At 51.1% G+C, this 25686-nt stretch overlaps 12 protein-coding genes across 12 annotated transcripts; 6 read left to right on the plus strand and 6 right to left on the minus strand.

Moving 5' to 3' along the window:
- Positions 1-694: 694 nt before the first annotated feature.
- AA0111_g8318 (hypothetical protein) lies at positions 695-2328 on the minus strand (the record flags this gene model as incomplete). Its single annotated transcript, XM_028654752.1, has 3 exons — positions 695-1213; positions 1275-2021; positions 2143-2328. The coding sequence occupies 3 exons, from the start codon at positions 2326-2328 to the stop codon at positions 695-697; spliced, it is 1452 nt and encodes a 483-aa protein (XP_028504227.1).
- A 946-nt stretch (positions 2329-3274) lies between these two features.
- AA0111_g8319 (hypothetical protein) lies at positions 3275-5213 on the minus strand (the record flags this gene model as incomplete). The annotated part of the gene is made up of 2 exons (XM_028654753.1): positions 3275-5083; positions 5139-5213. 2 exons carry the CDS (start codon positions 5211-5213, stop codon positions 3275-3277), a joined length of 1884 nt encoding a protein of 627 aa, XP_028504228.1.
- Positions 5214-5492: 279 nt separating this feature from the next.
- AA0111_g8320 (hypothetical protein) lies at positions 5493-7042 on the plus strand (the record flags this gene model as incomplete). Its single annotated transcript, XM_028654755.1, has 2 exons — positions 5493-5837; positions 5888-7042. The coding sequence occupies 2 exons, from the start codon at positions 5493-5495 to the stop codon at positions 7040-7042; spliced, it is 1500 nt and encodes a 499-aa protein (XP_028504133.1).
- Positions 7043-8308: 1266 nt separating this feature from the next.
- Positions 8309-8785, plus strand: AA0111_g8321 (hypothetical protein; the record flags this gene model as incomplete). The annotated part of the gene is made up of 1 exon (XM_028654756.1): positions 8309-8785. The coding sequence occupies one exon, from the start codon at positions 8309-8311 to the stop codon at positions 8783-8785; it is 477 nt and encodes a 158-aa protein (XP_028504132.1).
- Positions 8786-9891: 1106 nt separating this feature from the next.
- Positions 9892-10236, plus strand: AA0111_g8322 (hypothetical protein; the record flags this gene model as incomplete). Its single annotated transcript, XM_028654757.1, has 1 exon — positions 9892-10236. The coding sequence occupies one exon, from the start codon at positions 9892-9894 to the stop codon at positions 10234-10236; it is 345 nt and encodes a 114-aa protein (XP_028504131.1).
- Positions 10237-12059: 1823 nt separating this feature from the next.
- Positions 12060-12349, minus strand: AA0111_g8323 (hypothetical protein; the record flags this gene model as incomplete). Its single annotated transcript, XM_028654758.1, has 2 exons — positions 12060-12239; positions 12299-12349. The coding sequence occupies 2 exons, from the start codon at positions 12347-12349 to the stop codon at positions 12060-12062; spliced, it is 231 nt and encodes a 76-aa protein (XP_028504130.1).
- Positions 12350-14489: 2140 nt separating this feature from the next.
- Positions 14490-15436, minus strand: AA0111_g8324 (hypothetical protein; the record flags this gene model as incomplete). The annotated part of the gene is made up of 3 exons (XM_028654759.1): positions 14490-14708; positions 14764-14975; positions 15025-15436. 3 exons carry the CDS (start codon positions 15434-15436, stop codon positions 14490-14492), a joined length of 843 nt encoding a protein of 280 aa, XP_028504129.1.
- Positions 15437-16854: 1418 nt separating this feature from the next.
- Positions 16855-17058, plus strand: AA0111_g8325 (hypothetical protein; the record flags this gene model as incomplete). The annotated part of the gene is made up of 1 exon (XM_028654760.1): positions 16855-17058. One exon carries the CDS (start codon positions 16855-16857, stop codon positions 17056-17058), a length of 204 nt encoding a protein of 67 aa, XP_028504128.1.
- A 135-nt stretch (positions 17059-17193) lies between these two features.
- Positions 17194-18465, plus strand: AA0111_g8326 (hypothetical protein; the record flags this gene model as incomplete). Its single annotated transcript, XM_028654761.1, has 1 exon — positions 17194-18465. The coding sequence occupies one exon, from the start codon at positions 17194-17196 to the stop codon at positions 18463-18465; it is 1272 nt and encodes a 423-aa protein (XP_028504127.1).
- Positions 18466-18563: 98 nt separating this feature from the next.
- AA0111_g8327 (hypothetical protein) lies at positions 18564-20269 on the minus strand (the record flags this gene model as incomplete). Its single annotated transcript, XM_028654762.1, has 2 exons — positions 18564-19933; positions 19981-20269. The coding sequence occupies 2 exons, from the start codon at positions 20267-20269 to the stop codon at positions 18564-18566; spliced, it is 1659 nt and encodes a 552-aa protein (XP_028504126.1).
- Positions 20270-21932: 1663 nt separating this feature from the next.
- Positions 21933-22994, plus strand: AA0111_g8328 (hypothetical protein; the record flags this gene model as incomplete). The annotated part of the gene is made up of 1 exon (XM_028654763.1): positions 21933-22994. The coding sequence occupies one exon, from the start codon at positions 21933-21935 to the stop codon at positions 22992-22994; it is 1062 nt and encodes a 353-aa protein (XP_028504125.1).
- A 348-nt stretch (positions 22995-23342) lies between these two features.
- AA0111_g8329 (hypothetical protein) lies at positions 23343-24991 on the minus strand (the record flags this gene model as incomplete). Its single annotated transcript, XM_028654764.1, has 4 exons — positions 23343-23878; positions 23943-24240; positions 24305-24755; positions 24813-24991. 4 exons carry the CDS (start codon positions 24989-24991, stop codon positions 23343-23345), a joined length of 1464 nt encoding a protein of 487 aa, XP_028504124.1.
- Positions 24992-25686: the final 695 nt, after the last annotated feature.

Consider the following 25686-nt stretch of genomic DNA (forward strand, 5'->3'; position numbering starts at 1 on the left):
CTTTCGGGTTCGCACTTCGTACTCGCACTTGCAAAGCGTACATGCACTGCCGATCTGTACCTCCACGTGCAAATCAGCTCCCAGCTCCAGCCATCCGAGGCTGTCTAGTGTCAGCACTGTGCATGGATACAAACTGATTCTCGCACGGCCGGGAAAAGCCATTCGGGATGAAGTCTCCATATTGCGTCCTGATGGCAATGGATGCGTCCGAGTTCAATGTAGTACAAGTCGTTCAAGCTATTTGTACAGCAGGCTGGAGCAAGACAGTAGGTGTCGCAGCAGTAACAAGGGAGGCACTTAACGTTCCCATCGCACGATATATCTTTTGGAGGAACTCGCGCTCACTCCATGCACTCGCATCTACCTGGCCGTGTCCTTGCTTATCCAATTAGTCCTGCGACATCCGAGCGAAACGCATATCCTTGGGAAGAAAGTCTGCCAAGCAGACCCATATATGAACGTGGTGACTATTACAACTTGTATTATTATCTTATGTGTTTCATCAGCTCTCCTCTCGCATTAAACACACGACAAGGAGAATACCTTTATGTAAAAGTGCTTCCAATCCAAACCGCCGTCCGAGCCACGGTGAGTCAGATCAACTGTTCAGCGCTCAATAGTCCCACTTCTAGACCCCTTTACCAATCCCATATACCATCATCGTCTCCATCATTATTACTTTCCGTCATGTCTTTCATTGCTTCCCGCCCTTCCGTTGCTTGACCCTCGACCCAATGCTGTCTGCACCGCTCGCCTGCAGCCCCGACCCGTTCGCAGGTGTTCTAGGCGCATCTTCCACCTTCTCGAGCTCCTTCTCCAACCCCTCAAACTCGGCGTCCGCCTCGGGCCCCTCCTTGATCAACTTGTCCTTCTCCTCAACTTCCTCGTCCGTCGGCGCATACTCACTGCGATCATCGTCCGCATCCTTGTACACCACGAACCTATACGCGATCCTGCAAATGAAGAACCACCAGAACAGGTTGACTGCCTGCAGCGAGGCAAGCAGGGCAAAGGTGATGTACTGGCTGATCCAGCACTTGTATTGTTGCGTTTCCCAGTTGAGTTCAAAGGGACCAACGGTCTTGAAGGTTGTGAGAATGGACCAGATGATTTTGAGGTTGATGTAATGACGCGTGTAGCCCCAGACGCACATGAAGACGAAGAAGTAAGGGCCGACAATGGGGGAGTCGATGTAATTCAGGCACTTTGACGTCTGTTTTGTTGTTAGCACTCATCTTTCTCTCGCACTCCGTATCGTCGCGAGAAAAACTTACAGCCAGGAAGAAGTCGCTGACATCATGCGTGATATACACGGCAATGCCCATGTACGTAAAATGGAACCTGTACGACAACCAAATCAAAGACACGGTAATGACATGATGCGCAACTAGCTCCTTGAAGTCTTTCCTCGGCTTCTCCAGCATCAAGAGCAACACAATAGCCTGCTGCGCCCAATAACTCGCCTGCAGCAGATAGTACGCCTTGACAACCGCCTCGTGTGTCCGATGAGGAAACCCTTCGTACATGCCAATAGGATTGAAGTACCACACGGGCGTGCGGCTCATGATCCAGATACCAAACGGACCATACAGAGCAAAGTACAGCGCGGTGTAAGCCTGCTCCATGAAGCGAGACTGCTTGTCGCGGTTCCGTATACCGAGTTTAATCGCAATGGGCCGGATGAGGCGCTGCATGCAGAACTCGCGTGTAAAGCTCAGCACGATGATGTAGAAGCCGACAAAAGCAAAGTCGCGGCCGCCCTTGCCGTAATGCTGCGGGCCATTGGGGTCGGAGCGCACGTTTTCGGGGATGAGGGGGTCGTCGCGTGCGAGCGGGTAGGAGAGGAAGAGGCAGGCGGACAGCGGGTTCGATTCGTAAGGGTAGATGGCGTAGAGCGAGATGATGGTTAGACCGAGGACGAGAGGGAGCAGCCATGTGTGGCGGATGCAGAGGCGTTTTGCTTTGGAGAGGAGACGGCGGGTTGAGCGTCGTTTGGAGCGGCGGGTAGTTTTGTCTGATCTCTGCAAAAGAAAAGAAGAACACGGCCGGTCAGCAACTTTATTTCCAGTGTCACCATCCATCGCCCATGTTGTACGTATCTACGGTGATGTCCTAGGGAAAGAAAAGAAACTGGCAACGTACCGGATCCATGGTGCTTGGACTGTTCAGCGGCGGGGTGCTCGTCCGATGTGTCGCCAACGCTCCTACATCGACATCGCCGGGTACATCAGAGCCCAGCGCACTGGATTTTCTTCTCCGCCTGGGTGCGCCGTTGACTCCTGTATTGTGTGGCAGTGCGCCGTTGAGTGGAGGGAACGGTTCCGTCATTGTGAGTGTCGAGAGGAGGACAAGTAGCGCTGATCCGCAAAGGTCCACGGGTGGAGAAAGCGCAACAGTCCGCAAGGGTCCAACTTCTGTGTACAAGCTGAATTACGGACGAAACAGCTGTGTAAGAGAGGGAGAGAGAGAAAGGGAAAACAAAACGGGATCAACTTCCAGAACAGAAAAGAGGTTCAGTCCAAAGTAAAAGTTGCGGTCTGTCTGCAAGTCATGTAGAAAAAAAGTGGATGTTGTCGCTTCTCCTTTCCAGCTCTCCCGAGGCTCGCCGCAGCTTCGCTGGTGTCGGAAATTGCTTGGGAAGACAGCGTTGCAGTAGAGCTCTTGGCACATTTCATACTGGCAGGGATTTAAGTGTGCGCGTGTCGATCTGCCACGAGACTCGAGTAGTAATCAGGCGGGCCAGGGGTAAAACTTATGTCAGCTGGGGCGTGGTGCTCTTCTAAACAAACTTGGGTTCGGAAATGCACAGAGCACCGAGATCCGAGCAAACGACTGCTGAAGCGATTGCTTTTTTCGGGACCCTGGATGAGAGAGAGGATCAAGGGGTCCGGCCCGGCATCCTTCCGCGCGCATGGGGACATGTGCGTCATACGCAGATATACGCACATGGAACAAGCAAGTAAAGAGGTGCATCTGGGGAAATCGGGCCACGGACCAAGACGAAAAGCAAACGACTTTTCGCTTGCCATGTGAAGAACTGGTGGTCTCACTACCTCCGCGTATCTACGTATATGCACCTACTCACAAACGCAGTTAGACTAAATGCCACCGGGAATATGTGTGTATGCTACGAGCTGTTTGTTTTGTATTCGAAAAAAAAGTTCTCCAGCAGTTTAACCTACTACGCAGATGCACATGTGTTTGAGTTGGCGATGACTTGACGTATACATCTGTTGTACACGCATGCTTGTTGCATACATTCCATTAGTCCACCTTATACGGCAGGTCTCAGTCTACTCCCAGCATGCGCATGGGTTTGAGCAGGCGCAAGTGCACCATTTGCTTTGGCGCCCTCTAATCTCTTCCCCGCAATCTCCAGATTCTTCTTGAGCTCTGTAGTCGGCGTACCAACACTACTCATAGTCGCCGTGCTGTCCATGCTCCCCTTCCTGGAAAGTACACCATCCTGTCTCAGCAGTCCTTTGATACCACCAGCCTTGCGCGCAGGAAGCTCGCCTTTGCCCGCCGTTGCAACGTATAGCAAGTACTTCAAATTCGGTAATGTGTGCCTGATATCCACGGGCCGCAACCCCAACGCGTTGGACAAAATCTCGATATTCTTGTTGAGCAGAAACACGCCGTATTCGAAGCGATATCGCACGACGTTCTTCATGTAAAGCGGGTAAGTGCGTTGTGGATTCTGACCACTTTGTGTGACGGCAAGTGGATCGTCAATCGTGGAGGTTGAACCATGTGGGGAAATCGGATACGGCAGGATGACAGAGAGGTAAGGCGACAGTATATTGACCACCTGCGCCACGTAGCCGAGTGCCGCGGAGGCCACGTCCTCTTTGACGTCGTCGAAGACGGAGTTGGGTAGGAGAAGGCCTCGTATTGTGAAGGCGAGGGCTTTGCCTGGGACGGGTTCAATGGGGAAGATTCGGAGGAGGTCTTCGCAGACTCGGCGGCGTTGGCCGGTGATGTCCTCGATGGTTTTCTCTATGAGAGATTTGCTTTGGGCACACTTTGCTCGTTGTTCGAGTAATGAGGTGTCGGCTTCTGCTTGACGATCTCGACCAGTTTGCATCTTCTCTCTTCGGTACTCGATGTTAGCTTGTAGTTCGTCCCGTCTTCTCCTTGCAGCCACCACTCGTCGCTTTTCAGCAGTCACCGCAGCCTCGACCGTCCCTAGTCCGTCTTCAGTCTCGGCGACCGACTCGACAGCGCTTAGATCTTCCTTGTTGGCTGCGAGTATGCCCTCAATCTCATCGGCAATTCGGTCTCGCGTAGTCAGCGCATCTTGTATGCAATCGTCCAGTGTTGACAATCGCATGAGGGCGTCGTACGACGACGAGTTGAGCGCTTTGCCATCTGGGTTCTCTTTGGGTGGTGCAAGTATTTCGGGGCGCATTCGCTCCTGTACCGGCAGATCGGTGAAGCTGGTGTAGATGCCATCCGTCATATGGAACAGTATGCAGTTCTGTGGCAGCGGGTGCCTGAAAGCTCCTAGTGTCCTGCCAATAAACTGCAGCGACCGGAGTTGCACAGTGTAGTCCATCAGATAGTGCCATTCCTGCATTGTCTCGCTCTTTGCCCACACCCTCACGGTGAGTTTGTCCAGCCGGGTGACAGCAGGGCCACAGGGTCCGAGGTCGAAGAACTTGAAGTTTGGGTTCATAGCTTTCTCAGCGACTTCAGAGATGTATACCGGGTCGTCCTGATGGTCCACATGCAGACTGAAGAAAGTGTCGGCCATGCGCCCTGCGGTGATGTCCTCGAGCTTCTTCTGGCGAGTCAGCGGGCTTGCATTGGTCCACTCCATAGTCGAGCGCCTTCGCAGTCCCCGTCCATATCCCGGCCTGGTGGGTGTGCGGACGCCGTCTTCGGGGGATGTGGTAAGATTGCTCGAGGAGCGCGAATGGGCCAGGCCTCTGCTCTCCCTCAACGCCAGCGCCTTGGTGGGCGACTTGAGGGTGCTTGGTATGGCTTCATCGTCAATGGTGCGGCCGCGCGACTTTGGGGGAGTCGTGGTAAGCGTGAGGTTGCGGATGGTGATGCCTTGGAGGTGGCGCAACTTGCGATTCTAGTACACATTGTCAGCGAGGAGAGGGACAAGCGGATGGCGGTCAGTGACATACGTATGGCAGCAGCCACGGGCGCTCACGTGGTGGAGACTTGAGCTGGTCGGCTGCCTGGGGCGGCTCTCCAGCCATGTTATGTAGCTAGTTGGGTGGGTCGGCGGTAGGAGAGACTCGAGTAAATGGATGTCAGCCTCATCGAAGCAACCTGATACGGCAATGGCCGGCTCATAGTAATCGCTTACCCCAAGTGAAAGCGCGTCGGAGAGCTCGTCGTATCGCGCCAGGCGGAGGTGCTGCTGGCGCCCGCGGTCAGAGGCCCGTGCGCAATTATCGCTCTCTCGCATCTTTGCGTCCCGTCCGTCGACCAACATCGCCCGCTCGTCAATTGGCACTCCAGGCAACCCCGCAGCCATGCCTCGATCACTCGCCCGGCTCCGGTACAAGCCGCCACTAAATCCCGTCACTTTCGCCAATACCACCAGGCGCATCACTCCGCAGCATGTCGAGCACATGCAAAAACGCATCGCCGTCTATGTCGAGCGTCAATCCAACCCCAGACATCTCCGTCTGCAGACTGTTGTGAATGAAAAGGCAAGGCGGCAGGCGACGGGCCAGCGTGTAGTGTCGCCCATCAAGCCGTATACGCTTCGGGATGTGGTTGATCCCGAGGGCACAGCTCGGCATGGCGAGATCATCTACATTTTCCGCAACACCAAGACGAATCAGATCATCTACTCGCTGCAGGAGCTTCTCGACGTACGACACACGGAGATATCCTGGGTTGCCACATGCTAATCACCTCTCAGACCCACCACCTCGAACAACTCCCCTTCATGGGCAAGCATACGAAACCCCCCGTCCTCCGCCCCGACGAATGGGTCCCCCACTGTGTCCTTACCTTTCCCACTCCTGCACAAGGCCACAATGCTTTCCGCAAACTGCGCGAGTTTCGCCGCCTCCACGAGACAGCCTGGGACAAAACAAATCCAGAATACCTCCGCATGGACCGCAAGAAGCGCATGCTAAAAATCATGGACCAACGCGCCAACACCAGCGCCGACCTAGCAGAGGTCCTGCGCATACAAGAAGCACACGGAGCCAAGACAAGGGAAGAGCAGGAAGAGTTGGACAAGAAAGCGACCGTCTACTTGGACAAGCGATGGGAACAGATTGACGCTCTGGCAAATGCGGGGTTGGCCAAGGAGAAGCCCACGGATAACGTAAAGTGGCTCCAAGGCCAAATTCGCTCCATGGACCTCAAGTTGAAGATGAAACACAACCAAAATGAAGCAGACCAGAAGAGTCTAAAAGCCGCCAAGGAGAGTCTGGAAACCCGGCTACGGAAGCTGTCATATGCGTTGCGCAAAGCAGAGCAGTTCAGAAACTTACAAGAAGACTTGGCCAAGAAAGCGGCGCCGGCTAATGAGATTGGTGCGCAGGGTCAGTTGGATGAATTGAGAGACCAAGCGCACGTTCTGGCCCAAGCACTCGAGAACCCGGATCCGACACGTTCAAAGGCAGATTTGGACATGGACAAGGAGATTCTCGCCGGCCATCGCGCCAAGATATCCATGCTCGAACAGGCATTCGATGCAAAAGCCCAAGTCGAAGCAAGGGATCATTACATTGCAAGGTCTGTGCTTCCACAGGCACTGAAGAAGAAGACTGCCGAACCGTATACTCTCGAGGGCGTGAGTGTGAGGTGGGCGGATCTGCAAGACGCGCTCTATGCGGCTGGTCAGTGGCCTGACGCTATTGAGCATGAGCCTCTCGAGATTCACAAAGCGCGCGGAGAGACGTTGTTACTGAGCGCCGAGGAGTTTGAGGCAGAGAAGCGAAATGAGGTTAGGGGGATGATGGAAAAGATGGGCTTGTTGGACGGAGAGTACTTTGGTGTGAGTGGGCATGGAAATGAGAAGGCGTTTGCGTATGGAGGAGCTGCTGCTGCTACTGCGCAATAAGGAGGTGTGTATGAGGTATGTAACAAAATAAACTGTATATGTACTTGGCAGGTGTACTATCCGTTCTGTGGCGCGATCCTTTGTGTCTTCGTGGCACTTCGTCTTGTTGTACAAACAAAGTCGTCACCTCGCATATGTTTTCCCTAAATTGAAAAAGGCGTATCGTCATGCACTCTGGGTGCGCGGGAGGCGGCAAAGGAAAGTTGAAAGGAGGGGATGGTAGTAGTCTGACTGACAATTGGGGTAGCAAGATCAAGAACGCTCATCTTGGGACATTGTCACGAGTTCGTTATGGGCTTTGACTTGAACATACGATGATGACTACAACGTTTGATTTCTGATCAACGGAAAATCCCTGTTTATTGCCCACCCTGACTCGGGATTCTCCGTGAGCTAAGCACTGATGTTTAGTGGATTCTCACTTGGTGATATAATAAAGAGGACTTTGTTCAATAGGTGCTGGGTGGTACCACATCTGGTTTTTCAGAGATGGACATGTCGCTGCCGCTTGAAAGCGTACCTAGGTATGAGGTCGAGCCAAAGTGTTGTGCATCTTCGTCTTCCCTTGTTGATTGCACGGAACTCATGTAGTGTTATATGAGAAGCAGTACATTATCCACTCTCAATGTAGTTGCACGAGTAGCCAATGACCTCCCAATCAGGTAAGATGGACAAAGCGTTGCTGTGGGGTTCCGCTCGTAAACGAGAAACGGTGGGGGCCTTGGCAGCCCCACCACGTCATTCCTCCATCCCCCCAGCGCGCGCCTGCCCACAACTCCGCCCATTCCGCACTCTAACTAATCAAATCCACTCCACTGACTAAGCCTTTGGGACTCGAGCAAGCACCGACATGGCCACGCCGAAACCTTTCCCAGCGCTAAAGGGCGGTTGCGTCTGCGATACTATCCGTTATCGCTTGCTTACGTCTCCTCTCTACTGCTACGCATGCCACTGGTACGTTGTGCCTGTACTGAATGCATCGCATACACACACATACACACACTGACTTTGCATGTTTTCCACGTCCGCAGCCCCAGTTGCCAGAAACAAACCGGCAGCGCTTTCTGTCTGAATCTCAACATTGAGCTTTAGAATATCGAGCTTATTTCTTCCACCACACCACTGTTTGTCACGCGGACATCAAAGTCGGGAAAGGTCAGTCGGCATGCAGAGTGTCCGACATGCCACGTTCAGCTCTGGGCGTCGAGTGCGCTGGGTGAAGCAGTCATTGATTTGAGAGTCGGGACGCTGGACTTTCCGTCGCTCATGGAACCCGATATGCATATTTTTGGGGAGAGCAAGTTGGACTGGGTCAAGTTGCCGGATGGGGCGAGGACAGCTGAGAGGGGAGATAACATGAAGAAGATGTGGCCAAAGAGTAGTCTCAAGAGATTGGAGATTTGTATGCGGAGGGCCGAGGAGGTGAAGAGGAAGAGGGCTGCTGCTGCTGCTACTGCGTTGAAGGAGAGTGAGCGGAAAATTGCTGGTGGTAGTAGTAGTGCGGAAGAGACTGCGGCAGTCGAGGGTAGTGGAGAGGGGGATAAGACGCCTACTGCTGGGGAATTTGGGGGCGAGAACGATGAGGAGTTTGAGAAGAGGTTTAGGGAAACGGAGAAGGCGCTACAGGAACGCTTGGAAAGGTTGAGCTTGAAGCTGTCGGATGAGGAGGTTGTGGAGATGATGGAGAAGACGACGATTGATGAGCCTGGGGTGGAGCGAGATGGGCAGCGAAACGCGGATTGAAGGAAGTGATTTCTTTTGCCCACTTTAATATGCATCGCTTAGCTTTGTACACTGACCCATAATCATGTACTGCATGTTACGAGTACTTCCCAGACGTACTCTAGCCATCCAGGTCGTGATCAATATATCGCTACGATTTAGGATGCAGTGTACTGCAGGGTATAGGACGACAGATTCTTGAGATTCGAGATGAGCTCGTAGAGGTTTAGAGAGGCTTTAAGCAAGAGAACTTTTTGTTGAAAGACACGTGAAAAATCAGGTGATCATAATTAAGTCAAAGTCTGTGCCAGCGAATCAAACCATAGCATTCGAACATACAGGTACTCCTATAAGTGCATAGCCAGGGTACCTTACGCCCTCATGTGTGGTGTTTACCCGGAAAGATGATCAGCGCTTGGCGATACACCTTTGGATCCTGTATTACCGCGAACGTCGGTCGGGTCTTATTTTGCATTCTTCATGTCTCGGGACGAGAAGTCATAGTAAGTTTCTCGTTTCCCATTGCCTCCATTGAGCTTTTGGGGCCATTCGTCATCCTATACATCCTCGTGGGTATAGACGAGAGCAGCATCAGATGCCATCATCAGCTTACGATATCAGGGGATTCTGCCTGGCATTGTGGAACTGTCACGTTGATCTACCAACATGAATCGCGAGATCAGGGCCGCTCGTACGGTGTGAAAAGTCTGTGAGCTCAGTGGCGATAAGAACGATGTAGAGGAGGACCACATCTTCAGGCGTAACTTGATAGCGGGCGTGACTGTCTGTTGAACAATATTGACCTGTCGAATTGCATCGCCACGGCCGCTGTTCGTATAGGGTAGAGGGATTCCTGCATCTGACTTGCCGACCGACCGTATGCTTACAGGTACCTTGGTTTCAATTCCTGCAGCTGAGCTTCGCTCGCCGAAAGCGCCTTGCCTGGATGATAAGGTCAGAATGGATGTGATTACGAACAAGATTGAGCTCACTGAGCCTTGTGAAGAGTTTATAAAAGCGTCCCCAATACTCATCTGTTGTCGTTCGCCGTCCGACATCATCCAGCTCTAACACTGCTAGAAAACTAACGGATTCTTTATTACCATCATCTCCATATCAATTCCACCATGCACTTGTTCACTTTCACCGCCATCCTAGCTTCTGCTGTGACCACAGCCAGCGCAGCAGGATGTTACAGCGAGACCGGTCCAGGCTGGGGCGATCTGCGCCAGGCTGCCAACAACGCTGCCGACGCTGTCTGCAACGGTAATTCTGGCGGGGTAGCCGGAAACTTCGACGGCAACAGCAAGTACGCTTGCCGTAACCTAGGCGAGACCATGAAAGCCGAGTGTACGCAAAGCCCTCCTCCCCTAGGTGTGATGTATGCCCCAGTGGCGTGGACTAGTGTTATTGACAGAAGTGATGTTAGTTTGGGTCACGGGAACAGGATCTCTCAGCGACCAGGACTGTAAGTTTGGTCTCAAGGAGGAGATCAATGGTTGTGGTTGGGGTGGTGAGAATACACATGGATCCTTCTACTACAGGTATGTGTGGTTGCCTCACCCCATCTGTAAAGGCTGCTGGTAGATGCGCATGGCTGACTCGTGGACGAAAGGTCCGACCCTAACGATGGTCAATGCTAGATCTTGGCCTTCGTTGATTGCTTCCGTCCGAGGGTGTTGAGGTAAATGACGCAGGGGAGGTGAGCAGCCAGGAAGTGTAATGTTCGTGTCGCTGTTTGAGGATCGTCCCATCACTGTCACTCCAGATTGATAGAAAAGAATCGAAAGGCCTATTAAACATCTGAAGGCCTTATGTCGGGTGTTTTTGACTTGTTTGTACGGGCATAAAAGCCCCAGCAGGAAGATTCCACGGCACCATGTACAGTGTTGATGACTTATCTTGTGCTGTGTCTTTGCCATGCAGATTTTTGTCTCGTCGGCGTGCTCGCCTCCAATTTGCGTAAGGCACTCTGGCTAACGCGAGTTAGAGTTATGCATTTTCGATATGGTAGTGGTATTATGTCGATAGGGAGTCCGAGAACCCAAGGTAGACCATCTTGAGGGTGCCAGGAGAGATACGCTCGCTATTTGGATCGTGTCCGACATAGGAAGTCTGCCCGAAACAAAGCCATGGTATCGAGTCCTAGGGACACCTCTTCAAAATCGACTGTATATGGCATCACAAGACTTTGTATCGAGGGGGAATCGCAGGTCGTTCTCAGTTGTGTTCTTTGATTAATGCAGTTGCACCTTGTTGGGTGCGCACAGACGGTAGGCCAAGAGATAGAACATTTAGATCGTCGCCACGAACGAGCGGCCCGATGACGAAAGAAGAGATCCAGAACGGACGTTGTCCCGGGAAGTAGACATTTGTTACTACAGGGACGTAGCCCATCGCCCGAGAGTGACCAGACGTGCGACTAGTGCCATTTCCGCATGAGGGAACTATTTCTTCCATACCCCCGAAGTTAAGGCTATTGCCGATGAAAAATGTCCCAAGCGCAGCCTTGAGCGGTGGCAACGAGTCATGCATGTCACTTTCACTCCCACTCCGACTTCTTCCATGCTAGATTCCAACTGCCATGCAGCACAGACGACGATAACAACTTTGCCGATTGCGGGCGCTGATCTACGCTCAACGCTGAGCATTTGACATATCTAGGGTGCCTTGTCCGGTCCGACTCAAGAAGTTCTGTAGATACTGCAATGGGAGCGTTTGGCATGTGTTGACACAATATTCCCAAACTTCTTGACAAGCACTGTGGATGATTGTCATGCATTGTTTCGTCTTACCGAAAAGACACTGTACGCAGGCAGCGCTTTGTATGTACACAAAATTTGTCTTTGCGACATCAAACCTGCCTCCTTAGGTAGGGATTGCAAGGACTACAGATTGCGATACAAGATCTTGGGCAAGAGAACGGATAAGAGGTGTTGGCATGAATTACAAATAGACAGCGAGCGAGCAAAAAAGAGATTCAAAGTAGTATTGATTCATTGTGTCTACTTATTTGGAAAAGCCCATCCCCCCAAATTAACTGTGAGCAGGATGCCCTTTAAGGAGCCCCGATACTTGGCCAAGCTTCCCAAATACAAGAGTGACATGCTCAACAGCAGAAATAGGTACGAGATAGGTCGTAGGTTCCCTTTTTTCTGTTTTTTCACTGATCCGATCATTGAAATGTTCAGGAACACAATGAGTTGCCCGATGCACTATTTCGACCATTGGCAAATACAACCTTGTTCACTTCATTTTTCGCAAAGAAAGCCAGGCTGACCAAAAAGTTGCGCTTCTAGCATGGCATACCGGCGCCATCATAGTCACAGCAGTCTGCATCGCAGGTGGCCAAGACTCTATCGGCACAGGGCGATCGCTGCGCACAGTATTCGTGCTGAGTCAAAAATTGTCTCCCTTCATTGTGTTGAGCACAAGTAGCATGGTTTTTGAAACAGCAATTAGTAGGGTCACAGTCCTAGACAACTGTTAGTACCTCCATCAGCAGAAAGAAAGAGTGAGATAGGTTCCACTCACTGCTGTAACCATTGCAGTAAAAAGGCTGGCAATGATGAGAAAGACCTTCATATCGAATGGACTGATGAAAAGTAGTAAAGATGTTCGTAAGTTGGCTGCTAAGAGCGTTGACGGGACAAGCAGAAAAGTTGATGGTGAGAAAATATTGGTGCAGAAGCTGTCTTAAATACAGCCATGATAAATCAACAGCTTGGCTTTGAGATCCTTGGCTAGTCTTTTTCGCAACCGTACTACAAAGTCAGAGAGCACAAGTCGCAACGGGATATGTCATGCGTTAGTTTCTTCATAGCCAAGGCTTCACATACGGTCACATTCCGGTCCCATCAAGGTCACTTTGCGGTTGCACTGCGGATTGTCTTATAGGAATCAAGCTCTGTAGGACATTTGTCATAGGCCCGGAAGTCAGTATAAAGATCTACATAAGTCATCGGGTTTCATTCACCGCTATGTTGCGGCTTCTCTCCGGATCATCTAATGGTCTCTATGCCGACCGCAACGACCGGTGTATACCATCACCACTCTAGAGGTAGATACAAAAAGGCATTTCCTACTCTCTTTCTATGATAGAGCAGAACACTTCCTTACTACTTCAAAATCGAAGACAAACCGCCCATTCAACGCTTTCCGCCGTCGACCATTCTTTCTCAAAAATGAGACCCCTCTGCATCATCCTCGCTAGTATTGCTGCTACTGTCATGGCAGAGGTGAGACTTCTTATTCGCTATTATGGCGTAGTTCCAATACTAACACGAATGGAAACAATGCGACCCGTCAGACTGCTGTTATAAGAGTGAGAGGACTTGTGAGAGCCACGGGCGCGGCGGTGTCCATTGCGCACAGATGTTGCCCTACAGTGAGGAGGTTCTGTCGACCTGCGACGCAGACTGCTGTAGTACTTTGAGGCGAGTCAACTACGGCTGGGAGTTCCATGCTAGACTGGTGCAGTCGACTGGAGTAGGTAAGGGGCCTCTCTTTCTCGAGACTGAGATACATCGCCTGGGCTCTTGATGATCGCTTCTGCTAAACATGTTCTGCAAGCTAAAGGTTGGATCCTCTTGCGTACTTCGTATCGCAGGCCCGGCGCGGTCTCGAAGATGGACATTGATCTCAAAGAGTGCCTGTCGACAACTTCAACATAGACGAGGTAGAATGCTAAAGACAAGACGATATTTCCTCTCCCCTGGTATCTACTCTCATGATACCTGCACTAGAATCATGTGACACTTAGAGATCGCTGATCAGCTGCCGATGGAATAATTTCAAAAGGTGCATTTATGTGTAGTGCATCTGGGTAATGTGGCGACCTAGGCATCGAACGCGCGCAACTTCGAATCCAGTCGCAACGGTACCCCAGCTAGCATGTTCATAATGATAAGATATGTTCAAGGCCAGGCATTGCATACATACACCTGGAATAATGTCAAATCCTTGTTGGTAGAGTGATGAAGTGTACCGATGGCCGCCCCGCAGAAGGGTTCATGCTTCCCCGCTTCGCACTTGCGCTGAGCCGCGTATGGCTACCGTAACCTCCTTCGCAGATTTACCCTCTCCACATGCGACGTAAAAACTCGACGTGCCGCCTCAGGAGGACTTTCCGGAGCATCGCCAACATTCATGCTATACCATTGCCACTCGTACGCTTGTATTCAGGCGCTTTATCGAATCTTGCGTCCCGGCTTATGAAACATCAACCTGTATAGCAACCCAATGCGTGATCGTGGTTGATGCAGACGGTGTGACACGAAGACAATGAATCATGAGTACGTCGAAACGTGCGGCTCGTACCATACGGATCAACCGCGGTAAGCTGTGGCACAAGCAAATCAATCACCCCGCATCCTGATACGCGAATTGCTCCTTATGTGGCAAGAGAATCTTCCGCCCACTGTCAACTCATTCATTTGTGGTTCTTGCTACATGTGGACATATCCGAGTAGGCGCTCACAGAGAGGCTGGTAAGCATGACCACTTTCGTATGCAACATTCACTGATCATGATTCCCACTTTTCACTATCCACAAACCCGTCGCGCCGTTTATTAAGACTGAAAAAGCTGTTGATCTTCTTTCCATCAGCTCACTAATCCAGAAATCTTGTTTGCTCTGGTTCACGGTAGTCTGGCATCAATTCAGCGACCAGGCTCTCACTATAGACGTTTCGCTTTCAGACACTATGATCTGTAATGAGATATGTCAGCTCGCTGTACTACCGCCCTTCCCACTCTTGGAACGCAGATCATAGGTCTTGCCGACAGCGATTTCGTGCCTTGTCTTGCGTCTTCCCTCTTTCTCTTCTCTCTTCTTCTCTTCGTTGCGTTTAGCGTCATAGCGCTCTTCCTCGAGAGCCTTAAGATATTCCTCCTTTCTGAGAGCTTCCGGCCAGCCATGCTCTTGAAGCAAGCGCTGAACTTGCTAGTCATTGTCTGATTAGTATTCAGCATGCTTTGCCAGAGAAAATCGTACTTACTGCTCCATCCTTGTCCCGACATGATAGTATCTCGTGATACCATCTCCAGTCACTTTTTGTCTTTGGTACGGGAACGGTGACTAAGGTTTCAATTTCGGTGTAGAGCTCGTCGAAGTACTCCTGAGTATCGCGAGGCTTTGCAGCTACCCGCCATGGCTGATCTTCTGGCGCATCATTGTTCACAATAAACGATCCTATAGACCATATTATCCCTAAAAAAGCTGTCAATCTCCAGTGATGCACGTTGTGCGCCAGTTGTACCTTCGTCCGTATCGATCATCCATACGGTTGCGATGTTACCTATGCTCAACGGAATGAAACCAGCAGGCGAGTCCTGCTCCGAGTTCCACGGCATCATGAGACCATAAGGATCCCTATACTCGTCTTTAAACCAGCCATGATTGCGGAGGTAGGTGCATACGTCCGTTTCGATATAGACCTCGTACTTGCCCACCGTATCCTTATTCTTACTCAAATAAGGCATATGCCGCAAAAGATCAATGACTCTCTTCGAGCGTTTCCTCTCTTTCAATGTATCGACAGCGAGCTCCTCATCACTCCAACCTCCAGGCGGTGGGTGGAGAATCACGTCGGGGTCCAGGTAGGCTATGCGCACGAGTAAATCATAGTGTCTTTTGATGCAGTTGACGACCACATCACGATCGTAAGGCATGGTGTAAACGATGTAAGTTGTAGAGTGGATGCCTAAGAGAAGGTGGGACGTGTCTCGATAGCCCTGGTGCGGTGAGGGGCACAGCGCTAAACCTAGGTCAGATTGCTTGTATTGTGGCACAGCTGTCAGCTAGGTGCACATGTACAGGAGGATCAGGCTTGACCTGCATTCGGAGGATAGCTAGGTAGAGTGAATTAAGGTTTACAGCTATTCTAGGTAGGTAAGTGTCTAATGTAGTGTTGCAAGGTTACTTCTAGCTCTCGATATACTATTTGGCTTCCTAACATCACGTGACTATCTATTACACCACAGTATCAACGAACAACAGTCAACGCTTTTTGCATCATGACTTCAAACTAACGTTGGGCATGGCAGCCTAAGTCGAAGGCGATCGCCGCGTTATACGGTTCTTGAACACTGAATCTCAAGAAATGAGTATGGAAGATCCGAGACTGTCTGGTCACGATCTCGACGGGTAGGAGAGAACAACCAAGTTAGTTGATGGTGATGATCCGACCGACTATGACATATTCCGACACAAAAAACTAGTAAATTGAGCAATCGCGATCCGAGGCTCGAACAGGAGAGACTGGAGAAGAAAGGAGTGTTGTTGAACTGGTTCACATTGGCATGAGCTAGCATGAACGAAGAGCTGACGATTTCATACACAATGTATACTCGTACAGTACGCATAATAGCGGAACGATCAAGGCTGTGCCTGAGCAATTCGGTCAGCTCATCAGATGGTTATAGTGCAGATACCAAGAGAGAAGAGCCATCAACAAAGTTAGCCTGTTGTGCTACGTACCTGAGACAATGCTCACAGGCATCGCAAAAGCTGACTGCAATCCGTGCGATATGAAGATGAGTTCTTATTGCAACACATTGAAGAAAGTTATGGGCGAGCAAACATCCCCTATAATAATAATAGCGCCAGGTGTAGGCGTTTGAAACTTGCGGATCATGCCGGCACGGGTGAAATGTAACGGCCCCACCAAGATCAGCGAGCATGCGAGACCGAGACCGACACGCTTATGCGAGTGCGACATCGCCAAATGACCCGCACTACCCAATTAATGACTGCACATGATGATACTGTACTCGGGTGCATGGGTATCTTATGAGTTCTTTGGACCTGGACTTACCGCTGCATCATACAATGCCACATTATCCATGCAGCATTTGAGGCGCAGGCACTACAACACGTAATTTACAGCAGGAGGAAGACCCTGCATTCTTCGCTTGTACCACAAATAGACAAGCTCGCGAAATCAGACTACTTCTGGTGACAGGGAATCGTATGCGTGAATACGACATGGACGAACATCCGAGGACCTCTGCTTGTATAAAGATGAAGTACGTTCAGGTAATGATCACTCCACTATTCCGATCATCAACATCTCAAACACACATCTACAATGATTACATTCAGGACATTGATTCCTTGCGCGCTTTTAGCCTCCGTAACAGCTTTCCAGTCGGTGGCTAGCTATAACATATCGGATCCTTCAACTGCATGCGAGATTTTGAAAAACACTTACCCGAATATCACCTACCTCCCAGACGATGCAGGCTACGTAGACGAGAATCAGGGTAAGTCAGAAAAACATGATAGCAAATGACAGTGCGTTGACGAAAGCCCAGTATCTTGGGATTCCTCCGCCTGGCTCGGCCCAGCATGCATATTCGCACCAACATGTGCAACCTCGCTCTCATTTGCTGTCAAGACGTTTGTCGCTACCCACACGAAGTTCGCCATGCGGGGCGGCGGCCACATGCCCATCTCAGATGCTGCAAACATCAACAATACCGGCGTCTTAATTTCAAGCACCAATTTGAACACTTTGGAGCTGTCTCAAGATGGAGAGACGATGAGCATCGGGCCCGGACCACGATGGGGAGACGTCTTCAACTACTTGGAATTCACCAACAAGACTGTCATAGGTGGTCGCCTGGCACCTGTTGGAGTGCCCGGCCTGCTCCTTGGTGGTGGTATCAGTTGGTATAGTGTCAAGCACGGCTTGGCTTCGTCTGAGGGAAAGATCAAGGCATACGAGGCAGTCCTCGCAGATGGTACAATTGCTACCATCACTGCTAACAGCACTTACTCCGACCTTTACTGGGCTCTGGGTGGCGGTGCAAACTCCTTCGCGCTGATAACGCGTTTCGACCTGCAAACCTTTCCATCGATCACCCCTCTCATCGCAGACGCCCATTATGGCTCAAGCAACGTTACTCGAGACGCCTATCTTGCCGCCATCCTGAACATGGCTTTGACCAATGAAGCAGATCTGGCCTCGACCATTATCCCCGTGTGCCGCTGGGGCCCCGGCTCCACCGTACCCTCTTACGAAAGTACACTTTTCCATAATGGCACTTTCGTACCAACTTCTGGCCCCTTGGCCGAGTTTATCCACGGCAACACTACAGGTCTCACGGCTCTCAACGGCACAGCGACAATGCGCCCTATCTCGCTAGCACAATATGGCCGTGCCATGCGCTCAGCTTTCAGAGAAGGCGGTCAATCCCACGGCTTGCGCCAGAAATTCCGTGTCGTCTCCATGAAAGCGACGGCCGAGAACCTTGCGATTGCCCATGACACTTTCTTCGACTCGCTAGCTGCTTCTAATCTCGCGAACAAAGTGCCCGAATTCTTTGCGGGTCTCGACTTCAATATTGTGAACCGCGAGATGGTTGAGAGATCAGTGGGGCTGCCGCAAAACATCCCATTAGAACCGGCGTTTTGGGTCGAGGAGGCGATCAGTTGGGGAAGTGGTGGGGAATTCGATAACGAGGTTGCTGAGTGGGTCAAGAATGTGAATGTAGGAATGGAGAGGAAGCTAGAAGAGGTCAACGGGTTGAACAGGTACGTGTATTTGAATGATGCGGATAAGGGCCAGAAGGTGTTCGAAGGTTATGGTGGTGGAAGCGTGGAAAGATTGAAGGCTGTGAGGGCTAAGTATGATCCCGAGAGGGTTTTTACGGATTTGATGCCGGGTGGTTGGAAAGTTGAGCATGTGGAGCTGTAGGGCGTATAAGAAAATGTGCAATAGTCTGTAGCATATAGCATCCTGAGACGAGGAACAGGGCTGAAACATTAGCCGAGCATGTGGTCCAACCTATTTGCTTACTTGAAGCACTCAGCCAAGATGATATCCACAGCCTGTTCGGCGATCGCGTAGACAGGGACTTGGTAATGTGCCGCAAGAGGCTTCGGAATGATACTCGCATCTGCAATCCTCAAGTTCTTAACCCCATGCACCCTTAGCGACCCGTCAACAACCCTCCCCATGGCTGCTGTTCCTGCAGGATGATACGTGGTACCGGCACCCAACTTGATCCTTGCATCGATAGTTGCATCTGCCTCTGCCTGCACTGATGCTGGAAGGCCTGGTGGAATGTATTCGCTTTCGACGAGCTCTTTACCCTCAGCAGTGTTGAACATCAGATCCGTTTGCATACGGAAGCCTTCACGCATGACGTGACGATCTGCTTCCGTTGCGTAGTAATTCGGGTTGATGATGGGATTCATAGCGGGATCAGACGATGCGAGCGTCACCGAACCACGCGATGTGGGAAGACAGCCCATGAAGAAGGTCATGATTGAAGAGCCGTCGATTGGGATCTGAAGGCCTTGCGCTTCTGCTCCGACGGCAATGTACAAGAGCAACATCTCGAGGTGAGTGCGTGGGCCCTTGAGCAGTGGGTGCTCATCAGAAACTGGACCTTCGTCCTTCTCGATAGCTGACTTCAGTGGTTTTGTGGATATTGGCGCGCGAACCAAGAAGTCCACTGGTCCTCCTTTGTCGTAGTTCGGGCCACCGAAGAGAGGTGAGCCGATGGCTAGACCTTGCTCCGGGTGTCGCAGCTTCCAGTATCGATATAGCATGAGATGATCATGCAGGTTTTGACCTACGCTAGGTAGGTCAACTACAGTCGGGATTTCGTGCTGCAAGAGTTGAGAGTGGTCTCCAATACCAGAAAGCATCAAGACTTGTGGCGTTCGATAGGCACCCGCAGCGATGATGACTTGACCACCGTTGTTAAGATCGATTCTTTGACCGTTTGCGAGCTCGACGCCAACGGCTATCTTCGCATCGTCGAAGAGCACGCGGCAAACGAGAGTGCTCGTGAGCACCTTCACGCCCTTTAATGGAAACACGGACTGCGTCATCTGCCTTTTGCCGTCCTCAAAATTCTCCACCAGATCACTGATACCCTGCGGACGGCCATCATTCAAATCGTGAATATGAGGTATACCGAGGTTCGACCAAAGCTTTAAGACCCTTTGGCGTAGCGGAAACTGACGGCCAGACGAACTGACAGATGCAGTATGCATCAAGCCATCATGACCATGCTGCGATGGATCTGCGTCAGGGTCGAAATGCTTCTCAGTACGCTTGAAGTATGGCAGAAGACCTTCATAGCTCCACCGCGAATCACCCACATCTCGAGCCCACTCATCATAGTCCTGCGCATCGCCTCGAATCCAGCCACCTAATACAATTAGCCAACAGCTTGCAGCTTGCAGCTACCATGTTTACCAGTATTAATAACACTTCCGCCTCCAAGCCCTTTGAAACCAACGTTACGCTTCGGATTTCCGTCAAGATGTTCTTGCGGTGTTGTGAGGTAGTTGTAGTCGAATTCGGAGAAGTGGAGGTTCGCGGCCGCGGCTGGATCAGTCACATACGGGTTGCCGGCGGGGTCAGCTCCTGCTTCAATCACTACGATCGAGAGAGATGGCTTTCTCTCCTGCAGCCGCGATGCAATGATTGTCCCAGCAATGCCTCCGCCTACGATGATGACGTCGGCCATTGTCGAAGCAGCCATATTATGATACGAGAAGGATGATATAAGGGAAGAAAAGACGACCAGCATTGGAATATAGCTGTGTCCGCAATGTATCTCGCAACTTAGCGCCTGAGGTGAGCGGGGCGTACTGGCTTATGCAGTCAGCCTTGCAGTCAGCCTCTGCCATCCAATTATGCGATTCACCGTAACGGCGCAGCATCCATATCGATACGCAAGACGCATCTTGGCACTCAGCAGTCAATCCTGCGGTATTCTTCCGCAACTTGCTTTCACGTGTATCTCTTTTCCTCCTGCACCGCCTCGGCTCATGTCGCAATACTGTTCATCTTTGCTGAGGATCAAGTGCGGCGACTTATTCGTGTCGTATGATGCTTCGTATTCGGCCGAACAGAGCGAATGCCTTGAGTGCGACGACACATACATACGAGATACAGTGTCTGTATGACGTGGCCGATGAACACCTTAAGAGCACCAGGTACGTGGAAATCTGCGAGCGTTGAGGTGTAGGTTCCCGATCGAATATGACTACTGCGCTGTACTAGAGGTCACACGGTCGCGGTTAAGAAGTAATCAAGCTTGAGGTGCAATGGCAAAATCAGCAAGTAGTCACAGAGCAGAGGCGCATACTCAGATAGTGGTTCGGAGAATACTGGCACATTGTAACAACATGACGCGTGTGGGAACGTAGATGCCGTCTTAGTGCGTATCGCAAAGGCGATACCACTATTACTGAATGCTTCTAGGAAGTCTCTCATGAAATCCCTGACGCTTCCCATGCCGAGGTGATCGAAATGTCGCACGGCGACGAGACCGATCGTAGCATCGGGATGATGCGAAGGGAACCGGCAGACGTTGAGTCGATTCATCGATGTCGTCGTAAACATACAGGGTGTCGTCATCTAAAGCCGATTATTATCTCTTAACCTGGGAGTTGTGTCTGAGCATGTGTGACGATGGTGTTGGTGCTGGTGCTGAGGGCGACGCGATGCCTGCCCAGCCGATGACGCATCGGATTAATGCAGCGCCGCTTCCCTTGGCAGGCACACCGGGATTCACAACCACGTTTAGCACCTCTTCGCAGCCAACACTCCACTGCTACCTCTCCTCACTTTGCACCTCCTGAGTAGTAGCTTGCCATACGATAACTGACCAGCGATGTCGTGGTCATCTGTGTGGGACGATTGTCGTCCCGTGCGCCCTACGACACGCGCAGTGACACCGAATGAGGTCCCTTCGTCCAAACCGTCTAGTTACACCGGTTCGTACATCACCTCATTGAGAAAAACCATGGCGATGTGAATTCAGATTCATGGTATACTGTTTGAGGTTCGGACGAAAAGTGCGCCGTGACAGGGATCACACTTTGCCTTGACCGACTCGCGGCCCTTCTATCAGTGCTAGCCAGTTACTCTGTGCCGAGTCGCAACAAGCTTCGCACATCAGTAATCTTCACTAGGTTCGTACTAACACCACCATATGCCATTGCATGATGCTCCGAGGCGAGCAAAACACCATGATCGGGTCAACATGGCATCCGACTGTAGAGTTATAAGTCGACATGATTGTCCATTGGTAAAACAGCAATCATTCAACAGCAACGACATCACTACTTCAATCCTCACTCAATTATTAAGCTCCTCACCTTGCGATTCGGCAATCGCTCTAGACCATATTGACAGCCATGTTCAATCCAACAACCGCCCGCTTGCCTCAGGGTAGCACCATCTACATCACTGGTGTGACAGGATACATCGGCGCCTGGATCGCGCAGTATGCTCTCGAACTTGGTTACAACGTCCGCGGCGCAGTTCGCTCTCTCGAGAAAGCAGCTTGGCTACAGGAGCACTTTGACTCCAAATTCGGCCCAGGGCGATACACCCAAGTCCTCCTCCCAGATTCATCTGACTTAGAGGCGTTCAAAGTTGGCATCAAGGGCGTTCAGGGTATTGCCCATGTCGCAGTCAATACCAACCGTTCCACCGAAGCCGAACCCTATATTCCCGACATGGTCAATGAAACCATTGACATTCTCAAGGCTGCTCAAGCAGAAGCATCAGTCAAAGCCGTTGTCTTCACTTCCACTGCCTTGGCTTCCTCAGCCTGGGGCGAAAAAGGTCATTTCAAGGAGTGGCAATACAATGAAGACTTTATCAAGTACGCCTACGATCCCAACTTTCAACACCCATCAAAGGGCTTCATCGTGTACGGTGCTGCGAAAGCAATGTCAGAGAAAGCAGCATGGAAGTACATGCAAGAAGAGAAGCCGCACTTCACTTTCAACACTATCCTCCCAAATGCCAACTTTGGACCCTCGCTAGTTTACGAGAAGCAAGGACACGCTTCTACAGGAGGCTTTCCCAAAGCCGTCTTTGACGGTGATGAAGCCATTGTCAAGGGCGTGGTACCCATGTATCATATCGACGTTCGCGACGATGCGAGGCTGCATGTCGCTGCTCTCGTCGATCCGCAGACGGCTGGACGACGGCTGTGGGGATATGGCGAGCCCTTTCATTGGAACATAGTACTCGGTATATTCCGCAAGCTATGGCCTCAGAGAAAATTCCTCGATGATGTTCCAGGCTTAGAATTGGATGATAGTGTACCGCCGACCGAGGGCGCACTTAAAGCGCTCAAGAATGTGTTCGATCAGGACGGTTGGACCTCGCTTGAGAATTCTCTGAAGGACGCTGGGCTAGATCGGGAGCCACCAGCTGGGTCGCAGAAGATAGATATCTTCAATTAAGAGGAAGAGACCTGGGCGACGGGAGTGGTGAGCGTTGGCGGAGTAAGGCGATGTATATTAAAGCGAGTTTGGTTGCATGCGCGAAAGAATATCGTTGATCTACATTCAATCTCTTGTCTCAATTAACCGCTGTCTGTTTGACTAGCTGCGACGGATTATGTTTGTCATTTGGACTACTTGATAAGTTGCTGAGGTACCCCTACTTCCTTGTGATAGTGAATAAATTGATTCCTGACATTGGATATCCCCCATCGAAGGAATCAAGATCGCGACGTGGACGGCTGGTCTGTTCAAATAAGTCTGGTCCCAGGATATCCTGCTCCTTGCAGCTGTGTAGTGTATTCTCAATTACAACGCGAAACGATACTCTGGATGCTCATCGCCCAGTTCTTTCATGCTTTGGTCAAGCACTTCTGGCATCTGCAACCTTGCTTCATCACGTCTCTTGTTCTCTTTCTTGCACCCAAACCAAGTAATCGTCGCAGCCACAACACCCATACACGCCAACCCAAGACCTGTGCTAAATCCGGTACGGAATCGAGGCGCCTCCTTGAATAAGAAGACGTTCGAGCTCACGAACGCTCCAGCAGTTCCAAAGTTGATGATGGCAGCGATAGCCACAGCACGTTTATACCCAGATCCGCAGTTCATTGACACCCAGATGATTGATATCGGCATCGCGAGATAGCAGCCAGAGGCAATGAAGAACATGCCCATATATCGCACTTTTGGGTTCGTTGGATACACAATTTCCACAATCAAACCAGACGCGAGGACGGCCCAGCCTAGAACGTAGAAAAGGTAGCGGCGGTTCAACCACTCAGACATGTAGGCGAAGATGACGGAGAAGGCAGCGCCAACAAGATATACAGGGATTGTATGGACTGTACAGATGGAAGCCAAGGGTCAGTGTATCTATCGTATGGATTTTCCGCAGTGGAAGCTCACCTTGTGCTTGGGTGGCTGTGTAGCCTAGTCCTTTGAGGATTGTGGGTTGAAAGTTGGCAAGCGAGTTTGCGTTCTCGGTGACGCCGAGATTCATTGCGACGCCCGCCCAAATCTTCCAATCTTTGAGGAAATGCAAGGCCTTCTTGAACGAAATCTCATCGTCAGATACGTGGCCGCCGTCGGCTTGGATACGTGCGAGCATGAGTGCTTTATCTTCCGGGGACAGGAAGGTGCAGTTCTCTGGGAAAGGAGGAACGATAGGCCAGCATGCCATACTAACGAAGATCGTGACGCAGCCCTGTACAGATGAGGGAAAGAGGTCAGTGAATATATTCTATGCAACCTGCACAGTTGCGACTTACTTCGATGATGAAGATCCATCTCCAAGCTCCGTACCCAGCTGTTCCATCCATTTTCGCGATGAGCGATGAGAGGAACCCGTTTATCGCACCTGCAACGATGCCAGCCGTGCAGAAAAAGACGTAGCGAGTCAGATATTCACGCTTCGAGTAGTATGCGCCGATCAAGTATGCCGCTCCACTGATGTATGCAGATTCGGCGATACCCTCTAGCAAGCGACAGACTACAAGCTCCTCCCATCGTTTGACCAGTCCGCACCCGATGACCGTGATGCCCCAGCAGAACATCATCACACAGAGACTCTTCGGTCCGTACTTCTTGAAGGCGATCTGCAACGGCACGCCAGCGACTAGATACCCCAGATTGAAGACCCACACGGCGATGTTGAAACGTTGGCCAATTAGGTTCAGCTCTTTCTCCATGCCTTGAATCTTTGCGTTGCCGATGTTGGCTCTTATAACGTGGGTGAGCATGGATCGTGAGACATTGGTGAGGCTGCATCAGACTTACCGGTCAATGAAGTTGACAAGATATAAGATCCAAAGCACTGGCAAGATCCGCAGATCCAACTTTCTGATAAGTCGCCGTTCGGCAGCGCGATCGAAACCATGCTCCGTGGTTGAGCCAGTTGGAGATACCGGTACATCTTGGACGTACGCGCCTTTTTCGACGGAGTTGGAGTCTGCCATGCTGAAGATGGAGAAGCGAAGAAGGAGGAAAGAGATTAGTGTTGCTGCGCGGCAGTACAACGTCAAGTATCAGCACCAGGCTGGCTGCTATGCAGAGTGAGCAAGGACAAGGGACGATGCAGGATACACGATGGGTCACACACTTACGCCCGGTAACATATACTCCCTCACGGCATCCGATACCGTCCTTTGAACGCTCTGACTGCCGGAGAAAATCCAAGTCGGGAGAAATAACCTCAGCTGCAATCCTGCTGTGTCTCGAAGCTTTTTGGCATCGCCTGATAATACGACATATCGTTGAGAAGGATCGTCGGACCTTTTACGATCCTTCAGCATAATTACCTCGCGATTGAATGTCAATTGGCTGTCTAGCGAACCGACGTATTGCACAAAAGAAGTTACCGACATGGGGCGGGTTGCAGTGGGTGCGAGATTGGATAGAATTGGACCCTGCCGACATGATTCTGCGTCCATTTGTCCTTGGCGACGAGATTATACGAACCATGGATCGTGGACCTATCGTTATATGAAGAACTTCGGCACGAGGCTTGTCTTGATGCTAGGGCTATGTAGGTGAATGAGCTAGCGTGTTCGGAATGAAAGCTCGATCCTCCCTGGGCAGGGGCGCCATCTTCCCCGCCGCAGCGGCCCGCAAAATCAGACGTCCCACAACGCTCCAGACCTCGCTTCGGTCT

The sequence above is a fragment of the Alternaria arborescens genome (genome assembly GCF_004154835.1).
Source record: "Alternaria arborescens strain FERA 675 chromosome Unknown contig_20, whole genome shotgun sequence".
Lineage (NCBI taxonomy): Eukaryota > Fungi > Ascomycota > Dothideomycetes > Pleosporales > Pleosporaceae > Alternaria > Alternaria arborescens.